Consider the following 23,259-nt stretch of genomic DNA (forward strand, 5'->3'; position numbering starts at 1 on the left):
TAAGCAGGGGTACTGCATATTCCCATGCACTTTTCTCCCTGTTTGTCCGTACCATCTGCTTACTAGTAATTAGTTGTTATTTTTCCCATTGGTAGGTAATTATTATTAATAACCTCTTTCGCGTCCCAGAAATTACAGGCTATAACCTTCCTGCCTGTTATAGTTCAGAATCACTGGTTGAAATCTATTGCTTTCCCCACTTTCTCGTTCCTGTTATGAACCGGTCTCATGCACAGCCTCAAGAAAGGCACAAAATCAGGAAGATTGTCTTTAAAACGCCCGAACTTTTACTGAGAAATTTGATTTTGCCAAGCCGGCCGCGGTGGTCTAGCGGCTCTAGGCGCTCAGTGCGGAACCGCGCGACTGCTACGGTCGCAGGTTCGAATCCTGCCTCGGGCATGGATGAGTGTGATGTCCTTAGGTTAGTTAGGTTTGAGTAGTTCTAAGTTCTAGGGGACTGATGACCACAGATGTTAAGTCCCATAGTGCTCAGAGCCATTTGAACCATTTGCTTTTGCCTTAATATTCGAACAGCATTTAATGCCAGTCACGAAGCAAAAGACTCACTCGTAATCAGTTCTTTTGTCTACGGTTGTAGTGTGGTGAACGTCTTCACGCGGAGTACCAGACATCTTACAAACCTTCACGAACCTAAGTGATATTATTATAGGTAATTAACCGTCCTAAACAAAAATCTGTATGACGACGACGGGCAAACAATGTGATTCGATGTCTGGACTGGTAAGTGCCAAATAAGGAATCCTAATTTTCCTGTTTCAATGCTCAGTGAATTTTTTTTTTCTTGTCGCTTCGTTAACCTTTGGGAACTATTGGTCACTGCCAAGCTTCATCATGGAGTTTCCTCATGGTTCAAAGTTCACGTAAAACTGTAGATCCCTTACAACTGCTGAGTAGGTTACTTTCAAAGCCGGTGGAAGCCAAAGACATACCGCCTCTAATAGGACAATAGCTGCTACAGAGAACGAGGTACAAATTAACATCGGCATTGGGGAAACTGCATTACAACATTAACATTCCGCAGAAGCAGTTGACGCCTGATTTAAATCATTTCAGAATATGTTTTAACATGACGTAACAGAACGTAATTTATATCAACTACTGTTGAGAATTAGACCAAAGGGATTTCTTGTTGATCTCATAATACATACCGTTCGTAAGTCTCGCTTCAAAAGGTTAAACAGATGAATCTAAGTTCTGTTTCCTGACTGTTACATACACAGCTGTGGCATAATTTAGGTACATCATGGTGGGAGCTGAACAAAACCATAAAGTGAGCTATTAAACGCGAGGAGCAGTATTTACGAAACAGTAAGTTCAAAAATGGTTCAAATGGCTCTGAGCACTATGGGACTTAACATCTGTGGTCATCAGTCCCTTAGAACTTAGAACTACTTAAACCTAACTAACCTAAGGACATCACACACATCCATGCCCGAGGCAGGATTCGAACCTGCGACCGTAGCAGTCGCGCGGTTACGGACTGAGCGCCTGAACCGCTAGACCACCGCGGTCGGCAAACAGTAAGTAACAGAAATATCACCGTCGAGGCACGGAATCAAAACACCTACATTTATTTAGTATGAAGAAGTAAACACATGTTCAGAAAAATATAGGTTGTTTTCATTCTTTCCAAATCCATAGTCCCTAAATCAAATTAGGATAATTGTTTGTCGTGCATGCCGTTTCCGTTAAGATTCAAATCAATTTTTGTTTTGATAATAGTACCATTCTTTCAAGCATTTCAGCGACCACATCAACCCAGATCAATAAATATGCGCTAAACGTGAAATTTACAATGTATTAGACGACGATCAGTTTCGCTTTGAAAGGTAAAGGCATCAGAGAGGCAGTTTTGACGTTTCGATAGGTACTGGTAGCAACACTTACGGAAAATCAACACCCCGGCGTAAGATTTTTCGACCTAGAAATATGATTCTACAATATTAAATAGTGCAACATATTCAAATTTCTCAGAAAAATTAGTTCAAGTTGCATGGAAAGAAGGATAATGTGCAATATGCGAGAAAACCAGAAGGTAACAATAAGAAGTAAAGACCAAGAACGGAGTGCTAGGACTAAAAGGAATGTCAAACAGGCACGCAGTCTTCCTACATCTACACTGACATGGAGACTCCACAAGCCACCATGTGAAGCATTGTGGGAGATATCTTGTACCGGCGCTACACATTTACTCTCCTGTTCCACATTTAAACTCAGCGATGGAAAACATGATTATCTAGAAGCTTCCGTATGAGCGCTAATTTCTCTTACCTTGACTTATCTTCGCGGTTCTCACTCGAAATATACGGTGGAGGAAGTGAAATCGTTTTGCAGTCAGCCGTAAATGCCAATACTATAAATTTTCTCAATACTGATTCGCGAAAAAGTTTTCGTCTTCCCTCCATCGATTCACGTTTGAGTACATGAAACATTTTCATCATACTCGCGTATTGGCCAAACATATCAGTAATAAATGTAGCAATAAGTTTCTAAACTTGCATTGATGTCTTGCTGTAATGAAATCTTCTGGGGATACCAAACACAAGACTAGCACTCAAGAGTGACACTTGTGTGATGCCGACCGTTGTTAGTCAAGCAGCGGTCATGTAGCAAATAGTTTTATCTTGTGACTTCGGTTTTACATATCTTATGGAAAGAATGACCATGACAGCAGTTGTTTTTTTATTTCTTTGTGACAATGATTTTATATCAGCTGGTCTGCCTCATGTTTCGTTATATCCAAATGATTTATGCATGTTAAGCTACATTCAGATCCGATGATGGCAACATTAGTGTATTGAAACCGGTTATCCAGTAAACAGTATTTAAGCAATCATGGCTTTTGAATTATTTCTATACAAAGTGTCTTAAAACATCGGGGAATAGCTTCCATGGTGCTAGAGGGAATTGCATAGGGTAATAACTGCAGGTGAAGACGAAGATTGGAATACATCCAAAAAGGAATTAAGGACTTTAGATTCAAATGTTACTCTGACAAGGGAACCTCCCCATCGCACCCCCCTCAGATTTAGTTATAAGTTGGCACAGTGGATAGGCCTTGAAAAACTGAACATAGATCAATCGAGGAAACAGGAAGAAGTTGTGTGGAACTATGAAAAAAATAAGCAAAATATACAAATTGACTAGACCATGCACAAGATAGGCAACATCAAGGGTAGGGTAAGCTGAAGAGCACCGTGGTCACATGGTTAGCGTGAGTAGCTGTGGAAAGAGAGGTCCTTGGTTCAAGTGCTCCCTTGAGTGATAATTTTAATTTCTTTATTTTCGCAGTTATTATCTGTCCGTTCGTTCATTGACGTCTCTGTTCACTGTAATAAGTTTAGTGTCTGTGTTTTGCGACCGCACCGCAAAACCGTGCGATTAGTAGACGAAAGGACGTGCCTCTCCAATGGGAACCAAAAACATTTGATCGCAAGGTCATAGGTAAACCGATTCCTCCACAGGAAAACACGTCTGATATATTCTATACGACACTGGTGACTGCATTTGCGTCACATGACAGAAATATGTTGTCGACCCACCTAACTTGTGCACTTGGCGAATGGGTAGAAAGATTCTTCTGCCTTGCCCGATTTAGGTTTTCTTGTGGATGTGATAATTACTCCAAAAAAGTGATGAAAACATAAGAGTTTGGCACATAAACTGCAACAAATGAATGCAACAGTTTCACAGTCGCACAGTTTTCCCTGTGCTCTGTCTAAAACATATGTTTTTAACGCATTCAAATTTTTCCGTGTGTAGACCGTCAAATCCTGCATATGTCCAAGCAAATCTGAACATGTCCTGGAATTTTGCAGAGCGAAGTTGTTTGTGTCTGTCTGTGTGTGTGTGTGTGTGTGTGTGTGTGTGTGTGTGTGTGTGTGTGTGCGCCTGAACTTTGATAATTGTCTGAAAATTAAAATTTTCAGTCGAAGGTAGACTTGAACCAAAGACCTCTCGTTTCGCAGCTGCTCACGCTGACCACGGGACCACGGCGCTGCTGAGCTCTGGCTATCCTTTATGTTGCCTATCTTGCGCATGGACTAGTCAGTTTGTATATTTTGTTTATTTTTTTCATAGTTCCACACAAGTTCTTCCTGTTTTCTCGATTGATCTGTGTTCAGTTTGTCAAGGCCTATCCACTGTGCCAACTTATAACTAAATCTGATGGGGGTGTGATGGGGAGGTTCCCTTGTGAGATAAAGAGGTTGGTGCAGGGGGAGGGGGGGGAAGTGTTCTGAATGCAGTCATCATACGCATAATTAAAGCGTGCAGATAGTATGGTAGAGTGTCACTATGTTGAAATGACTGTGATACATAGTCACCTGCGTCATAGCTGTGACGTCTGCACTCAGAACGGCTAGGCTAAGTAGCGTGGTCTGTGTGCAACACATACAACACTTCCATTTATCAGAGAATTTGGATGGCCAAACAGACAATGAATGGTGCTTGAATCCACCTACGCCAGATGTTGTGCAATAGCGCATAAACAAGCCAAAAGTCAAGAGTGGAGGGGGTCATGGAGACATTTAAGAAACAGATGGTGACTGTCGACCAGACTTCGAAGGAAATGATAGACGATTACCATGTAATACAGGCATTAAAGCATAGGCTGGCGGTTATAAAACTAAAACCACAACGTTTTATATATTTTGGTTTCATATACTGTATTCGTATACTGTGATAAAAAATACTTCTATTCGCGGTAGTCGCACTTGACATGGAGGAGTAGATCGAAAATATTTAGGCGTGTTAACGAATTTTGTTTCTGAGGTAGGTGACTGTAAAATGATTTTTTTTAGTTACCACGACAGTTTTCATACTACTTCACCGTCTCTCGTAGTAACGTGGAAACCAAACTTGCTTTTCAAAGCTGCTGTTTTATTTTCAGATACTGTTAATTCACTATTTACTGTGCTTGTTGTAAAGTAATTAGCAAAGAGTAAAGTCTTCTGGGATTCACTGACGAAACAACTGTGCCAATGACAGACTCGTTCTGTTTCAGCGATGACGGACGGCCCACGTTTCGTGGAGCCAATCTCCAACGTGACGGTCGCCCTCGGAAGGGATGCCTCGCTGTCCTGCGTCGTCGACAACCTGGGACAGTTCAAGGTCAGTAGACGACACTGGTAACTTGCATCACGTGGTTAGGCGCCTTTGTGCAAAGAGAGAGAGAGAGAGAAAGAGAGAGAGAGAGAGAGAGAGAGAGAATTGGGGAGTGAACAGGGTTTGCAGAGAGCTGCCAGGCATCTACCGTGTTGCCAATCGCTTGAAACTGTTACTATGGTCGATAACTTCTGTCACATAGATTTTGTCTGGGGCTGCCTGTGGCTGTAGCTTTAAATTACCCACATGTTTCTTTTCTAGAAGTACACTAATGTCAGCCTTCTTTTATTTTACAAAGAAAGAACCAGAGCGTTTTGGAAACATAACTCCATTTTCAAGGAATGCATTAACGTTTTTGGACGCTACATCTGCTCGAGTTTATCAACTTTATTTGGCCTCGAGACTTCAGCATCGATAAGAAAAACTTCAGCATTTGCAGTTACACCTCAAACTATTTACTGTGTTCAAGAAAGTACGACGACCACGCTCTCCTGCGGAGAGCAGTTATCACCATCCAGAGGTATTCACTGGAAGGTGGATCTAAATCTCATTGGCTGCCGTCAGTTGGTACAGGCTCAGTGTGATAACTACCAGGTAGCTCACTGCCACGGGGTAAGGAGCTAAGCAGGGGGAAGAGGCTCTGTCTGCGCGCTGCCGTACAGGCTTCTTAAACTGTGCTTCGTTCTTCCACGAAATTAGAAGCAAGACACAGATGTAAAAATCGCTTGAATGTTGTTCGTAATCGAAACTAAAGTCACCTATCACAGTTATATGCTAAAGTAAATAGTAAATGTCACTATTAAGTACCCTTATCACAATAAAAGGAAACTGCACGAAATAGAATGAGGCACAACACAGTATCACAGCGAAGGACATTGGCTGCCAAACACAGTACTGTTAGCTAGGTAACGCTGTTAAATGCAGAGGAGGGAGCGGCTAGGTGGAAAGAGTGCACTGAAGTCCTCGGGGAGGGGAAGGACTTGGTTGATGTCGTGATAGAACAAGAAACAGTAGCCGACAGAAACAAGATGGGAATTCAGTGTGAGAATCAGAATTTAGAGGAGCTTTGGAAGACTTAAAATCAAATAAGGCAGCACGGGTAGAAAACATTCCATCTGAATTTCTAAAATCATTGAGGAAATGGCCATAGAACAACTATTCACGTTGTGTATAGAATGTATGATACTGTTATACACCATCAGACTTTCGGAAAATCATCATCCAAGCAACTCCGAAGACAGCAAGCCCGACAAGTGCGGGAATTATCTCACAATCAGCGTAACAGCTGACGCATAGAAGTTACTGACCAGAATAATACGCAGAAGAATGGAAAAGCAAATTGACGATCTGTGAAATGACGACCAGTTTGCTGTAGAAAGGTAAAGGCGCCAGAGAGGAAGTTCTGATTTTCGGCTCTAATGGAAGCAAGACTGAAGAAAAATCAAGAAACGTTCATGGAATTTGTCGACTATGAAAAATCGTTTGACAATGTCGAATTGTGAAAGGCGTTCGCATTTCTGAGAAAAATATGGGTTAACTACAAGGAGAGACGGGTAACATACAATATGTATAAGACGCAAGAGACAACTGAAAGCCCAAGAACTAAGTGCTTGGGGTAAAAAGCTATATCACATGTAAGTAATCATCAGTCGCTACTGTTCAACCTGTACATCGAAGAAGTAATGACGGAAATAAAAGAAAAGTTTAAGCGCCGGATCAGGATTCAGGGTGAAGGGATATCAATAAAAAGATTCGCTGGTGACGTTGCTATCTTCTGCCAAAATCAAAAAGAATCCTGGAACTGTTGAATGGAATGAACAGCCTAATAAATAAAAAATATGGATTCAGAGCAAAGTAAAGAAAAAGAAAGTAATGAGAAATAGCAGAAATCAGAACAGCGAGAAACTTAGAATTTAGGTCGATGGTCACGAAGCCGATGAAGTGAAGGAATTCTGCTTCATAGACAACAAAACAACCAATGACGGAGAGAGCAAGGAGGACATCGAAAGCAGACTAGCACAGGCAAAAAGTGCTTTTTTCGTCAACGGAAGCCTACATTTATCAAACATATGCCTTAATTTAAGGAAGATATTTCTGAGAACATACGTTTGAAGCATAGAATTGTATGATAGTGAAACATGGTCTTTGGGAAAACCGGAGGAGTTGAGAAATGAAGAATTTAAGACGTGGCGCTACAGAAGAATGTTGAAACTTAGGTGGTCTGACAAGGTAAGGAATGAGGATGTTCTCCCCAGAACTTGCGAGGAAAGGAATATATGGAAAACACTGACAGGAAGAAGGGACAGGATGATAGGACATGCGTTAAGGGGAAACTTCATGGTTCTAGAGGAAGCTGTAAATGGTGAAAACTGTAGAGGAAGTCAGAGGTTGGAATACGTCCAGCAAATAATTGAGGCTGTAGGCTGGAACCGCTCCTCTGAGACGAAAAGGTTCACACAGGAGTGGAATTTGTAGTGGGCGAAATCAAACCAGTAAAAAAACTTGCAGCCACCCCCCCACACATCCACCCAAACAAGAAAAACAGAGAGAGGGTTTGGAAAAGTGTATAGAGTGCAGTTAAACCTCATGATGTATATTACTAAATGGCTAAAACTTTCTCTCAGACAGAGTCGTACGCTGCCCAACTAAAGGCTTGTATAAACAAAAAACTGATCTTCAGTCATACAATTAATGACTGATTTCAAAAATTTAATATCTGTCATAATCTACTCTTTAAGAGGTACAATGTTGCGTTAAAAATTTAACACAGATGTCTTATACTGAAATTAGGAACTCTGTATTTGTCTTGCAACAGTGCAAATTAGAGCACGCAAATTATCCAGAAGATACTCATCCAGTTTCTGAGAATGAAAAGCTCTCAGATTTTAAACCTATTCGAAACTTTTCTGACTTCCCTCACAAAATAATGAAACGAAAAATTATTATGCTCACTCCATATTCGCTTTCCGTGCAATAAATACTTCAGCCTCAGCCATGACGTTTTAATTTGCCACTTATTTTGTACCACCACTATTCGCAAGACATTTTGCAGACAGTATCCACATATACCACTACATATCTGCAAAATTATAACTCTGTACGAGGGATAATTCAGGAGATATGACGTCCTGAAACGGAGCGCATATCACCTAGTTATCTTTTCTAGTGTTTGCTGATAAGAGCACTTAGTTAATTCTAATAAAATTTAACCATAACTTCAGATCTTTACAACAGCATTTTCTTCCGGCAAAAAATGAAAGTAAATAGTTTATCTTTTAATGAATTTGCTTTCTACGTCTGCAGCCATATAGGTTTTACATGCTTAACATGAAATATTTGACATGTTAACTCATTTGTAAGGTAAACAGACCCTTGGAGCTCTTTTATCTATGGGAGTTGGATTTTTTATAGAATCTATGGTGAAGTGGCTACATTTTTTGTAGAATCTTGGTATGCAGAGGATGACTTACGTACCTGAGCCGGCGCTGCTCAGCGCCTGCAGACTGTAGTGTATTGTGGGTGGCCTAGACGCAGGGGTGAGCTAATGGGTTTCAGCGGCGCGGCGGCCCGCAGCGTCATCCACTGCTCCCAGGCGACGCGTCACCCTGTTTGCTGATAGCACCCAATGTTTGCCGACGCACGCCGTAGCCAGTAACGTGCTGTTCACACGTGGTCCGCGTAGCACCTCGTGTGATGGCGTGCTACGCTATGTGGGAAAGCTTGCTGTCGTCTGTGTCAAACTTTCTACACACACGTTTAATTTATTTAAAGAACTGCATCACCGAGCGACCAACAGCTGTTGTAGTGATTGGTTATTCAAAGACACCAAGTGACCAACTCTAAATAACCAACTAACATTAAAAGTTTAAGGAAAGTTCCTCAGCGTCTTATACGTAACTACTATATTTGTAGTTGCAAAATCATACACGTGTGTCTTACCTCCTACTTTCTTTCATCAACCATCAAATGCAACGTCGACAGTCCATCATAGTGTTACCGCTATGCAAGGATTTGTGGTACAACTTTGGCCAGGTAGTGTGAATCATATGATGCAGTTGTGGTGTAAACTTTAAAGTTAGTGACTGATGAAAAATGTAAAGCGTAATTGGTGCAGTATAACACACGCTGCATGTAGAAACAAATACGTATTTGACATTCTTAAACTTGTATCGTTAATCCCTGATTTGAAGATAACTTCTTTACTGAAACCAGATGTGTGTGGATAAATAATCATTATAGAACGTTGCTTGTTCTCTGATGCCATTCCTTAAATGGTCCTGCTTAATGATTATAAAAGTGCTTGCAAGAGACATCAGAATACTTTAGTGATTGAACTAATAAAGCATTATATAAAAAACTCACGTAAATATAAAGTACTGTATAATTCAACAGACATATTGTAAGGAAAACTGTATACAAATGAAACAGATCAAAGGTGTCTAATATTAATCTTTATGGAAAACTTTCACTTGGTCATGTTATTTAGCCGTCGCTCACTGAAGTCGATGATGTGGTCCACTATTTCGCAATTATGTTAATATACAGGTTGTTGTGATCCATTTTGCTGTGAAGTACCATAACTATTTCTTCGATTACCATTTCGAAATGGCTTCGCTTCCAGCGAATCTTCATCTGATTCCCTCCCCGAGATATTGAAATCTGCCCCGATTTGTATTTGTCCCCTTCAACTCTAACATTTCCCTTCCTATTCTCCCTCTTCCTCTACGGCTTTCTCTACTCTTGCCTTCATAAGCAGGCCCAGCCCACACCATAATCACCTACTTCATTTCTCTCACCTAAAATACACTTCACCATCAACTCTTCTCTCAGTATTACAATATTAACTAACAATCTGTTCCAAATCTTAACTGTCCTACAGAGCTTCTAACTTTCCTTTTCTGAACCTGACTCAGGTGAGCTGAAACTAATGAACTAACACAAAAATCATAACAGAGGCTTTGTTACTACGACAGTCAAGTTCCACCGCTTCAGAGGTGGCTCCACTCCAAAGAACACTGATGTTAAAACTAAGGATAAACACTGCTCCCAGCTTCACGCTGCAATTACTAATAAAGGGAAATTGCACACTCTGCTGTGAACTGAAAACAGTAATCAGACTGTTACACATAATATCCCTGTCTGTGTAACATAAACAATCATTCATGGTGAAACTACCTCTTCGACTATATTTATTAAACACTGACGTACAGAATTTTCTCTCACAAAGACAACTCAAACTTAACCTATTCATTTATTACTCACAATATACAATCCCAACGCAATCTGACTGCAATACATTAACAACATGACTTCCAACAATTAACACGGAGAATCGCCCTGAATTGCAAGGAATGCTAACGATAATACAAATCCAAAAAATATGAAATTAAAGAAATATGAAACTACCTTCAACTCTGGCAATTGCCGAAACTCATTTCAATCACAAATCCCAACAGTACAAACCCGATTCTTTTTCATGTGTCACTTACCTCACAGAAAGTCTTCATAAAAAATGGTTCAAATGGCTCTGAGCACTATGGGACTTAACTTCTGAGGTCACCAGTCCCCTAGAACTTAGAACTACTTAAACCTAACTAACCTAAGGACATCACACACATCCATGCCCGAGGCAAGATTCGAACCTGCGACCGTAGCGGTCGCACGGTTCCAGACTGTAGCGCCTAGAACCGCTCGGCCCCTCCGGCCAGCTAAAGTCTTCACAACACGAACCAAAGTAACTACAGCAAGTAGCAGCTACACCCACCTAAATATAAGAATTCTAACTACTATATACTCTAACTACTAGGAGGCATATGGTTAACGAAAGAAAGATTTTGCTGAAGAGCAAACAATGTATTTAGAAAATTTTAGGTAACTCATATGACATCCTCTCCAAAAATTATATAGTTGTCAATAATTCCACTGCCCAAACGTTATCAGACAAACATCTATTATCACACATTTCCTTGCGTATTTTCTTATAAACAAATTATTTCATCTGACTTTACAATGCATGTCTTACCAACACAGAGTCTCCACTAAGAATATCATGTCCATACACTTCCCTATCCACTCGCTAACTGATTGTCGGTCCAACCACAGAATCTCTTGCCGAGGACGCAGAACGCTGTCAGCGATATTAACACAGTCTATAGCGCTGCCAACATACAAACAGGATCCTTATAATTGAATTAAATGTCTCAGTGTACTCTGTCAAGAACTGTACAGTCACTTCGCGTCGTCGTGTAGACATTCTTAACTGTAATAACCAAAAATACGTCAGTCGGAAATGGATTCAAATCTACGACTAATTCTAAGCAACAATTTTTGATGTTCATTACTCAGAAAATAAATTCTTGTTATAGTCGCAGTGCATCTTGGTCCATGATTTGTTCCGTTCTTCCATTGCATCTACATTGACGATCTGAGTTGTGATTTTGCGAGGCGGCTCGGATGTTACTTACCGACGATACGAAACAGTTTTTTTCCCACAAATGCTAATAAAAGGCACAACAATATACTCTATACTCTTGTCTTGGTCACTAAGTTCTTTTTATTGTTAATCCTTATAATGCTTTACAGCATCTTCAGATATTTGGTACAAAGAAGTAACATTGCAGTGGATGGAACAGTCTTTTATAACATAAATTAATTGTATGAAATGTAGCGCTACGTTTTTTTACAGAAAAGTTTGGTTGGTTTGGGGCAGGGGACCGAACAGCGAGGTCAGCAGTACCAACGGATCAGGGAAGGATGGGGAAGGAAGTCGGCCGTGCCCTTTGAAAGGAACCATCGCGGTGTTTGCCTGAAGCGATTTAGGAAATCACGGAAAATCAGGATGGTTGGACGCGGGTTTGAACCGTCGTCCTCCAGAATGCGAGTATAGTGTGCTAACCATTGCGCCATCTTGCTCCGTACTGAAAAGTAATACTTTTTAACTTTTTATAGTGTAATATGTTTAGACTGCAATTGTAATGTTTATGAAAGGGAATAATTGTTGTTGTTGTTGTTGTGGTCTTCAGTCCTGAGACTGGTTTGATGCAGCTCTCCATGATACTCTATCCTGTGCAAGCTTCTTCATCTCCCAGTACCTACTGCAACCTACATCCTTCTGAATCTGCTTAGTGTATTCGTCTCTTGATCTCCCTCTACGATTCTTACCCTCCATGCTGCCCTCCAGTGCTAAATTTGTAATCCCTTGATGCCTCAAAACATGTCCTACTAACCGATCCCTTCTTCTGGTCAAGTTGTGCCACAAACTTCTCTTCTCCCCAATCCTATTCAATACCTCATTAGTTACGTGATCTACCCACCTTATCTTCAGCATTCGTCTGTAGCACCACATTTCGAAAGCTTCTATTCTCTTCTTGTCCAAACTAGTTATCGTCCATGTTTCACTTCCATACATGGCTACACTCCATACAAATACTCTCAGAAACGACTTCCTGACACTTAAATCTATACTCGATGTTAACAAATTTCTCTTCTTCAGAAACGCTTTCCTTGCCATTGCCAGTCTACATTTTATATCCTCTCTACTTCGACCATCATCAGTTATTTTACTCCCTAAATAGCAAAACTCCTTTACTACTTTAAGTGTCTCATTTCCTAATCTAATTCCCTCAGCATCACCCGATTTAATTTGACTACATTCCATTATCCTCGTTTTGCTTTTGTTGATGTTCATCTTATATCCTCCTTTCAAGACACTGTCCATTCCGTTCAACTGCTCTTCCAAGTACTTTGCTGTCTCTGACAGAATTACAATGTCATCGGCGAACCTCAAAGTTTTTACTTCTTCTCCATGAATTTTAATACCTACTCCGAATTTTTCTTTTGTTTCCTTTACTGCTTGCTCAATATACAGATTGAATAACAAGGGGGAGAGGCTACAACGCTGTCTCACTCCTTTCCCAACAACTGCTTCCCTTTCATGCCCCTCGACTCTTATAACTGCCATCTGATTTCTGTACAAATTGTAAATAGCCTTTCGCTCCCTGTATTTTATACTTGCCACCTTCAGAATTTGAAAGAGAGTATTCCAGTTAACATTGTCAAAAGCTTTCTCTAAGTCTACAAATGCTAGAAACGTAGGTTTGCCTTTTCTTAATCTTTCTTCTAAGATAAGTCGTAAGGTTAGTATTGCCTCACGTGTTCCAACATTTTTACGGAATCCAAACTGATATTCCCCGAGGTCCGCTTCTACCAGTTTTTCCATTCGTCTGTAAAGAATTCGCGTTAGTATTTTGCAGCTGTGATTTATTAAACTGATAGTTCGGTAATTTTCACATCTGTCAAGACCTGCTTTCTTTGGGATTGGAATTATTATATTCTTCTTGAAGTCTGAGGGTATTTCGCCTGTCTCATACATCTTGCTCACCAGATGGTAGAGTTTTGTCAGGACTGGCTCTCCCAAGGCCATCAGTAGTTCTAATGGAATGTTGTCTACTCCCGGGGCCTTGGGAATAATTATTTCACATTAAAGTTACGTTGAAGATTATATTCGAAATACGCCGTTCACTTCATCCACTGTGTGGCTGAACTTGTTTTACTTTGCAACGCGCCGCACGGAGGGAACCATTTTTGGCCTGTAATGCTGAGTAAGATATCTGGTTTCGGCTAGATGCTATGTATCCATGAAGTATGCAGTTTAGCTTATGAGTCAGCACAGTTATTCTAAACACTGTCTTTTCCATCCACTCTGATGTCAGGTTCTCGTACCACAGATTTGATGCCGCTTTAAAACGAAATGGATTATCACGAGAAGTAATAAAAAAAATATATCGACCAAGACAAAAGTATATTGTTGAGCCACATACGATCGCAGACCCGATGAAGGACGTTATCTCTAAAGTAATGTAATTAATGAGAGGATGTTTCCTCACTCGCCGCCCTTCTCTCATTACAAAGTGAAAGTTAGGAATCAGTATTATTCCACACTCATGTCGAATTAATACTTTAACGGAAAAGTAATAAAAACCGCATTGAACTGTAGAATTATAGCATATTAAAAATCGTATGACTGAGAATGAAGTGTTGGGTACTGCAGACAGTCCACCCAAGTTGTACAGACAACAATAAGGGGTACAAATATTTCAATACCGAACAGTGATTCAATCCTAGGGGTAGCTATCGATGAGTGGTGAAATGAAATATTCTCAGAGATAAAAAAAAAAAAGTTCGATTGTGTTTCAGTCACGAAACTAAATTGTTTTTAAAAGATCATTAATAATATTACGATTTCACAAGCTTGTATTACTGACTACTAAAGAAACCAATAATTATTTTTCTTCAAGTACTAGCGTTTCGCGTCACACTTTATTGTGTAGATTACAGCTTCTGAAACGAATGTATGAACAGCGTCTTCCTCCACAGTCCAACCAGTACACACGCATGTAATTTCGTACTTTGTACTACATATCTTTGACAGTAGAACTCTGACATATTCGCATATATAAACTTGCATTCACATTTACTTGCATTCTCTGAGTTGTAGGTAGTTCCCGCAATGGACCATTAATTTCTTCATAATTCTTTCGTAACAGAGAACGAAGTAACTGACAATGCAGTACGACAATAACAACGTAATGGCTACTACACTGCTGTAAGGCCTTCAAAGTTTATTGTTATTAATGTTATTATTATTATTATTATTATTATTCATGAGTGAAGCAAGTGCAGCTAGGGAAAGGAAACGTGGTTTGTAATTAAGTGCCTACCCTCAGAGTGGATCGTAAACATTCTCTGAGAAGAAGCTATAGGTAGCATTTGCAATGCTCTGATAACTGCTTCATCATCAGTACAGAAAGGTTGTTCAAAATAATAGTTCCACTGACTCATTAGTTAATTAATAAAAACACCTGAAAAAACTGAATAAATTAATTCAAAGAAACTTCATTTTCACTCTAAAGATTAGTTAGGTGCTAATGTTGATGATAGTGAGGATTAGGACAGAGGTACTAGCTGATACCTAATTACACTCATGGGTAATGGTCTCAGAGCGATTGGGAACCACTGTCTATACAGCATGGGCGGGCAACCGTTATGCGAAAGAAAGTCCTGGGAGCGAGAGCGGGACAGTCACACTGTACTTATTCTGGAACGAATTTTCGAATAGTTCCACGATCAATTATCAAAAGTATTTATGGAAGAATATTTAAAAATGCTTGATAATGGTGTTTGTGGATATTGATGCACTAAATTTCAAAAATTCGAATAACTTTCCAGAGGCCAAAAATCTCAAAAAGACTCCTAATTGCTTGTCGACTGGAACTGCTATCTCATTGCCGTATTTTGTTTTTCTAGTCTTTCTCATATTAAAGTCAGTAAATAATTCTTGTCCGTTGTCGACTTGCTGGAACGCTACACCTGTTAAAAGTGTAGGTAACTTATAATTAATTAACTGCAAACAGTTGCTTTTCTAGATATTTATTTTTCCACGATGATATTTCAAGATACTTGACATCCTATGTTGTTGTTGTTGTTGTTGTGGTCTTCAGTCCTGAGACTGGTTTGATGCAGCTCTCCATGATACTCTATCCCGTGCAAGCTTCTTCATCTCCCAGTATCTACTGCAACCTACATCCTTCTGTATCTGTTTAGTGTATTCATCTCTTGGTCTCCCTCTACGATTTTTACCCTCCACTCTGCCCTCCAATACTAAACTGGTGATCCCTTGATGCCTTAGAACATGTCCTACCAACCGATTCCTTCTTCTAGTCAAGTTATGCCACAAACTTCTCTTCTCCCCAATCCTATTCAATACCTCCTCATTAGTTATGTGATCTACCCATGTAATCTTCAGCGTTCTTCTGTAGCACCACATTTCGAAAGCTTCTATTCTCTTCTTGTCCAAACTGTTTATCGTCCATGTTTCACTTCCATACGTGGCTACACTCCATACAAATACTCTCAGAAACGACTTCCTGACACTTAAATCTATACTCGATGTTAACAAAATTCTCTTCTTCAGAAACGCTTTCCTTCCCATTTCCAGTCTACATTTTATATCATTTCTACTTCGACCATCATCAGTTATTTTGCTCCCCAAGTAGCAAAACTCCTTTACTACTTTAAGCGTCTCATTTCCTAATCTAATACCCTCAGCATCACCCGAATTAATTCGACTACATTCCATTATCCTCGTCTTGCTTTTGTTGATGTTCATCTTATATCCTCCTTTCAAGACACTGTCCATTCCGTTCAACTGCTCTTCCAAGTCCTTTGCTGTCTCTGACAGAATTACAATGTCATCGGCGAATCTCGAAGTTTTTATTTCTTCTCCATGGATTTTAATACCTACTCCGAATTTTTCTTTTGTTTCCTTTACTGCTTGGTAAATATACAGATTGAACAACATCGAGGAGAGGCTACAACCCTGTCTCACTCCCTTACCAACCACTGCTTCCCTTTGATGTACCTCGACCCTTATAACTGCCATCTGCCTTCTGTACAAATTGAAAATAGCTTTTCGCTCCCTGTATTTTACCCCTGCCACCTTCACAATGCTATCTTTAGACGTTTACTTTTATTGTTTGTGGGCATTGTTTCGTTATTAACGACGTTGTAGAATTTTACGACGGAAGTTTTTGAGGCAGCTACTGCAGAACATCGGAAGTGAAGAAAAATGTTCACGGTGAGCAAACAATTGTAAGTATCTGTAGATCAAGAAAATATCAAGTGAATGTAGTGTCAGAAACACCTGTTTTGAGACATATTTTGCTGGTGTGGAGTGTGGAGAAAGGAATGCCATTCATATCGGTGAATTACGCTATTGTTTTCACTTTGCGCAATCGGACTGCTGATGTCGCTTCACGTGCTGAGAGAGCTCAAGTTGAAATATGTGAATCAGGCCCACGGATCAGCAAAGGCTGCCCATGCCTGGTATTCAGTAACGCAAATGGACTGAAGGGATGTTTCGCTCACCGAATAAGAGCGAGTTAAAATATTTTCACAGTAAAGGGCGCTATACATGCACCAACCGTGTGTAGTGCTGTTGACCAACCGACCGACCAACATTTCATAACGTGCGGTTGGTCGGGCATGACCGACCGACATACGACCATCCCATCCACATCACCATACCCCTACCACCATTTCAACCTTACCTTGTTTCACTGACTGACTGACGTTCATCAGTAGCCTGTGCGCGGGAAATATACTTGCACAACAGTGGAATACTCGCACAATAGTGAAATGTCAGAAACGACAGGTTCTGAGGGTGATCACCTTAAAATGACAATTTTATTGGAAAAGTAGAGAAACAGAAGATGCCTTCGGTATAATAATTGTGTGGAGTATGGTAAAATCAAAGTAAGACTTGCAACATTGACTTCGTTGTTGCGATTCTGTGAACAGTTCCGTCCAGAAGCCACACCTCTGATTGTGGGGCGTACATTAGGTAATATGCGAACAGCATGTAAAGGAGAATTAAACAAAGTGTGTACCTCCCTACAGTAGAAACGTTGTAGGGCATTCTGATTGCAATGAATATCACACAACTGTTTCGTAAATGTTTGATACATATTACGACTTTGTTTGATTATATTCAGCAGCTTCAGAAAGCATGCTTCATCCATTCTAAGATCACTGCGAAAATCATAAGCTCCCAGCTCCTTCAATAAGAGAGCGGGGGAATTTCTTCCTTTGCACAAGCCACTTCTTTGTCCACAGCTTTTTTCGACTTTTCTTCGCGTTGTAACCTTAAAAACAGCCAAGGCGAATAACAAGGTTTTGCTTGAGAGGCATCTTGTCGAACGTAGCTCAATGAAACTTCGTGACAGATTAAAACTGTGTACCGGACCGAGACTCAACATCGGGTCCCGAGTTCAAGTCTCGGGTCGGCACACAGTTTTAATCTGTCAGGAAGTTTCATATCAGCGCACACTCCGCTACAGGGCGAAAATCTCATTCTGGAAATATCCCCTAGGCTGTGGCTAAGCCATGTGTCCGCAATATCCATTCTTTCAGGAGTGCTAGTTCTGCAAGGTTCGCAGAAGAGCTTCTGTGAAGTTTGGAAATGTAGGAGGCGAGGTACTGGCAGAATTGAAACTGTGAGGACGGGTCGTGCGTGAGTCGTGCGTGGGTAGCTCAGTTGGTAGAGCACTTGCCCGTGAAAGGCAAAAGTCCCGGGTTCTACTCTCGGTCCGGCACACAGTTTTAATCTGTCGGGAAGGTTCATATCAGCGCACACTCCGCTGCAAAGTGAAAATCTCATTCTGTAACCTCAATGAACTTGGCAAACAGCGATACGAACATGGCGGCGCTGCAGTCGCCGAGTGAATTTGGTCGGGACCTGTGGTGGCCCGCACGTAAGTTGGTCGGTTGATTGGTTGGTCGGTCGGTCGGTTGGTACGTGTGTAGGGCTGTTAAAATGAACTCCCGTAGGATTTCACTGCTTACCTTGACACTTTCACCTTTCCTTCGCATGTCAGAGGGAACCTGTGATGAAAGTCTTCTGAAAGATGTGTAGCCAGATTCCAGGGCCGTTATGCAAGCTGAGCGAAAGGTCCAGTTCTTCAGAACGAGGCCGCGGCGCCTTTGCAATTAGGTGGTACAGAGGGGCTCGCGGCGCCTCAAAGGCGGGCGATGTGCCGCTTCATAAACTTGTTGCGAGGCGGCGGCTGCCGTGGTCAGCGGCAGCAGGCAATCACAGCGACCGCCGCGTGCCTGCGCGGCCCGGCCGGCCTTCTTTGTGCGCCGCCGGGGAATGCCGCCGACAGAGATCAAAGGGCCCGCCGCCCGGCATTACCATGATATTGGCCGAGCCGCGCCGCGCCGTCCCCCGTCCTCTTCCTCCGGATGTCTTCGGCAGCCTCCAGCCGGAACTCCGACGAGACACGCCGGGCCCGTGCCTACGGAGCAAAAATCTCCAGCCTGCGCAGCAGTCTGTTGGTCCTGTGCCGCTTGTTCGGAACACGCAGTGTTTACTCGGAGCACGCTGCGGCGAGGTCTTGTTTATCGCGACCACCGAGTTAATTTCACGGATCACTGCCCCGGTCTTGCACAACGTAATGAGCTACCGAGCAGCTGTTCATTCGTTATTCTGCTGTGTGAAGTTAAATGTGAACTAGCCGTTCAGGCTTTCGTGTTACATAAACACTGGTAACTGATCCTAGACGAACAACAAGTGGGAAGGATAGCTATGAAATTCGAGTGAAAACAAAAATACTTACCTTCTGCCTGGAACGGTAATAGTGCCCATTCACTGATCAATCTTTTCTGCTGGTCATTCTACGTAAGACTAAAGTGGTATAGCTCTTTTACTTGTTGGATAAAACCACAAAACATTCTTGTTGCAATTCTAGAGGCAGTAAAAGTAATTTCAAGACTAACGGTAGCATGGAAACAAGACAAGACTAGACTAATAACATGAAGAAAACAACTAAAGAAAGAATTCGATATTTGTCCATAACTGTCGTAAGGAGTGTGACCATAACATAACAGAAATTTTTATTTGACACTACAGTAGTGAAGCCATAGACAAAATACATAATTTTTTTTTTAACATGGGGTTACATTACCAGTTTCAACGCACTACGACGTCAGTTTCAAATGTAAAATATCAGTTGAAGAATATATAATGCGAATTATGACCGTCTCGTAACTGTTGTCAGATGTATGGTCATAATTCTCATTATATAATCTCCAACTGATGTTTTATGTTTGAAAATGACGGCATAGTTCGTTGAAACCGGTAACGTAGCCCCTTTTTTAAGGAAAACGTTTATGTACTGTGACTATGGGTTCATTATTCTAGTGTCGAAAAACATTAAAAAAAAGAATGTTAAGAATATCTAACATGCATAATTAATAAGAAATTGAATTAGACATATACTATTCATTTCTTACAAATATACCCATGAGCACAAACATTTTCGAGACTGGACTAATAATAAATAGAGAAACGTTAATATGATCACTTTAATGCTTCTTGTGTTTTACATATTCCCGCACAACTTGAGTGCAATGCACCTAACGTTCTCTCAACCATGTGAAGTTATGAGAAAAGTCCTTCTCCAGCGTTTCACATTGGCTTCAGTGTCGGTTACGTCATCAAAGCACTGACTCCCCACGTCTGTTTATGCACTCGGTTTGTGGTAGGTTCGTGTTGACAGCACATGATTTTTCCAGAAAAACAGTTTCCCGCGTTTTGTCTTTAAGCTGAGCGGGAGTAGGCGTCCACGAGTCGTTTCTGCGTTTCTGGAAACAACATGTGCTGGTCAAACTATGCACATACTTCTCCCATCTTCAGAACAGTCTGGAGAATGCCTTGAGCACTTCATTTAGAAATGCTCCACAGCGAGTTGTCACGGAACAACGTTAACACGATACTGTCGTACGTACAATACGTAGCACTGCGTATTCACAATTGACTAGTCGAACGTACGCCTGTTGTTTTCATTTGTTATCTCAAGCTGTCAAGTTTGTTACTGCGTTGACGTTGCTTATACGCCTGGAATAACTTTTTAGGTAGATGGTAATACCGGAAATTTTTATTCAGCGTATAACTGATATCTCTGAGCCGGCCGGTGTGGCCGTGCGGTTCTAAGCGCGTCAGTTTGGAACCGCGTGATCGCTACGGTCGCAGGTTCGAATCCTGCCTCGGGCATGGAAGTGTGTGATGTCCTTAGGTTAGTTAGGTTTAAGTAGTTCTAAGTTCTAGGGGACTGATGACCTCAGTAGTTAAGTCCCATAGTGCTCAGAGCCATTCTAACATTTGATATCTCTGAACTCCGAAATGGGAGAATGCTAGTTTACTCTCCGTATCGCCATACATTAACTTCGTACAATATGAAATTCTATTCAAACAAATGATGGTTCACAACACAAAATCTGAAATAACCATTCTATGAGGAACCAGTGATCTGCTGCGACTTCACACGGATAGCGCTAAGTAAGTGCGGCCGGGCGGTTTTTCAGACATAGAGGTAGTAGATTACGTGAACAAACCTCCGCCGTGAATCAGTTTATATATTGCAACAATCCCTGACTCTAACCTTCACATACACGGAGAAAAGCGCGTAACATGTATATATGAATCTTAAGACAACGGTTTAAACACTCATCATTGATCCGATACAAAAGACTTTTACTCACCTCTAAATTTCGTCTTTAACAAGTATTCGAGAGTAGTAATGACCTCCCATTTGAAACTAACATTGGGACGGTTACGCAGCTGACTGTAGTCACACCTAAAACCAAATAGCCACAATATTTGTCTGAGAAAACTCTGTAATCTGAACAATCTATCTCTGTCTGTCTTGCCCGCCTGTGTGTGTGTGTGTGTGTGTGTGTGTGTGTGTGTGTGAGAGAGAGAGAGAGAGAGAGAGAGAGAGTGAGAGAGAGAGAACGAACGAGTGACACAGTTACGCACCTTCTCACGATAAGATATTACGAACATCATTCACTGATCATGTATCTGGCTAAATGATGTCACAAAATGACACCTAAAATTTTACCTCAATATGATTTGAAGTACGTGTGGAACCGAGGTTTTGACTGACAGCAGTCATTTGAACTGTTTTTATGTCACAAGCGAAAGGTTCTGTGGTTAAAGCATACGAATTCTTGGAAGACTATCACTCTACCCTGATTTATTCGATATCTGTGGTATCCACGAAAATCCGACGATTGTTGATAGTGTCCATTATCTTTCGTGTTAAGGAGGTGACTAATTATATCAGTAATATATGACTACCACAAATGTAGAAGAAAATGTGAATATCATCAGAAAAAGTGAGAAATATCTCGATCACATAGAAAACTACCATATCGAGATAGCCCTAGCAGAGAGTAATTAAGTAAGAAATTAACAAACACAAATAAAAACGAACCCACTTCTTAAGTGTGCGAAAATCTATTAATGGTTATCTATTCAGCCTCTGATCATGTAAGATGCCGGACGTTCCTACCTTCAAGGATTCCTCGATTAGCATGATGACTGAAGATGATTCGGAGGAAAAGTACAAATAAAACAAGTTTAACTTAAAAAAGATGGAAATTATGGTTTCATAATATTCAGTGAGGGCAGCATTCACTAATGTTCAGCGTTACTAAAGAAGAGCATATTAATACGCGTAGAAAACTTACTGGTACACAAAAATCATGCAACTCGACGCAAATTTACTTGAGGTATACACAGCGCGGTGCTGTGCTGCATGGCAATTGTTTGAGGGAATTTCCTTAGACAGACAGACATTACTGACCTTTAAGATACCAAAGCAGGAGACAATGGGAAGTGACGATGCAATCACATCTTATGGTGGCGTCAGCAGCCTGCCGCCGCTGCGCGAGGTGGTCGCGCTTTTCTCGATGAGCGACGCTAACGACTTCTGTTCAACTTAAACTGTTACTAATCGAAAATGGCAAAACTGAATGGGTGGTTTGGCATTTTACCAAAGCAGGGGGCCCACCTTCTAGTGAGCTTTCGACTTCAAAAATAGGAACGTTGCCGAGTTGCAAGGACCTTAGCCTACTTGCTGTGACAGAGAACAGCTACATTATTCGCGTGCTGAAGTGTCACATTCTGTATCATTCCTACCCGTCAGGACCTGTTTAAAATTTGAAGAATTTCAACGGTTGCTACCATATTTCTGAAAACATCACTTCTCTCGGAATGACTACAGCCGAAATATGTTTCCATTTATAGTACGATGTTGAACAGCTGTTGAAAATTAAAGGAATGAAAATAAAATAGATATCAGAGAAATGAGTTTATGGGTCGCTTGTTCACCGTCGAAGATCCTTAATCTGAAATCTGCATGCTTTTTGATTATTACTGTTTTCATTCTTTTTGGTAAATTGTGTATAGACGTGATTTCATAATCGCAGCAAGTAAGGGAGCTACCCGCCAGGGTAGACGAGAGCGCTGACGCACTGTTTCCTGGACTCGGGTAGGCGCGCCGACCCCGGATCGAATCCGCCTGGCGGACTAACAACGAGGGCCAGTGTGCCAGCCAGCCTGGATGTGGCTTTTAGGCGGTTTTCCACATCCCACTGGATGAATACCGGGCTGGTCCCCACGTTCCGCCTCAGTTACATGACTCGCTGACATTTGCAACTCGTTCACTCTATTCCATGGATTGCGCTAGATGCAGACAGTCAGGGTACACATATTCCGTCCCAGAGTGG

The 23,259-nt window shown here is 41.2% G+C and overlaps 1 protein-coding gene across 2 annotated transcripts in view; it reads left to right on the top strand.

Moving 5' to 3' along the window:
- Window positions 1–5,025: 5,025 nt before the first annotated feature.
- The window catches only part of LOC124803267 (lachesin-like), a 299,773-nt gene continuing 281,539 nt past the window's right edge, over window positions 5,026–23,259 (top strand). For both annotated transcript variants that reach the window (XM_047264454.1, XM_047264459.1), the window contains exon 1: window positions 5,026–5,133. In XM_047264454.1, the coding sequence (XP_047120410.1) occupies window positions 5,029–5,133 (105 nt within the window). In that variant the 5' untranslated portion in view covers window positions 5,026–5,028. The remainder of the gene's footprint in view (window positions 5,134–23,259) is intronic.

The sequence above is a fragment of the Schistocerca piceifrons genome, chromosome 1 (assembly GCF_021461385.2).
Source record: "Schistocerca piceifrons isolate TAMUIC-IGC-003096 chromosome 1, iqSchPice1.1, whole genome shotgun sequence".
Classification (NCBI taxonomy): Eukaryota; Metazoa; Arthropoda; class Insecta; order Orthoptera; family Acrididae; genus Schistocerca; species Schistocerca piceifrons.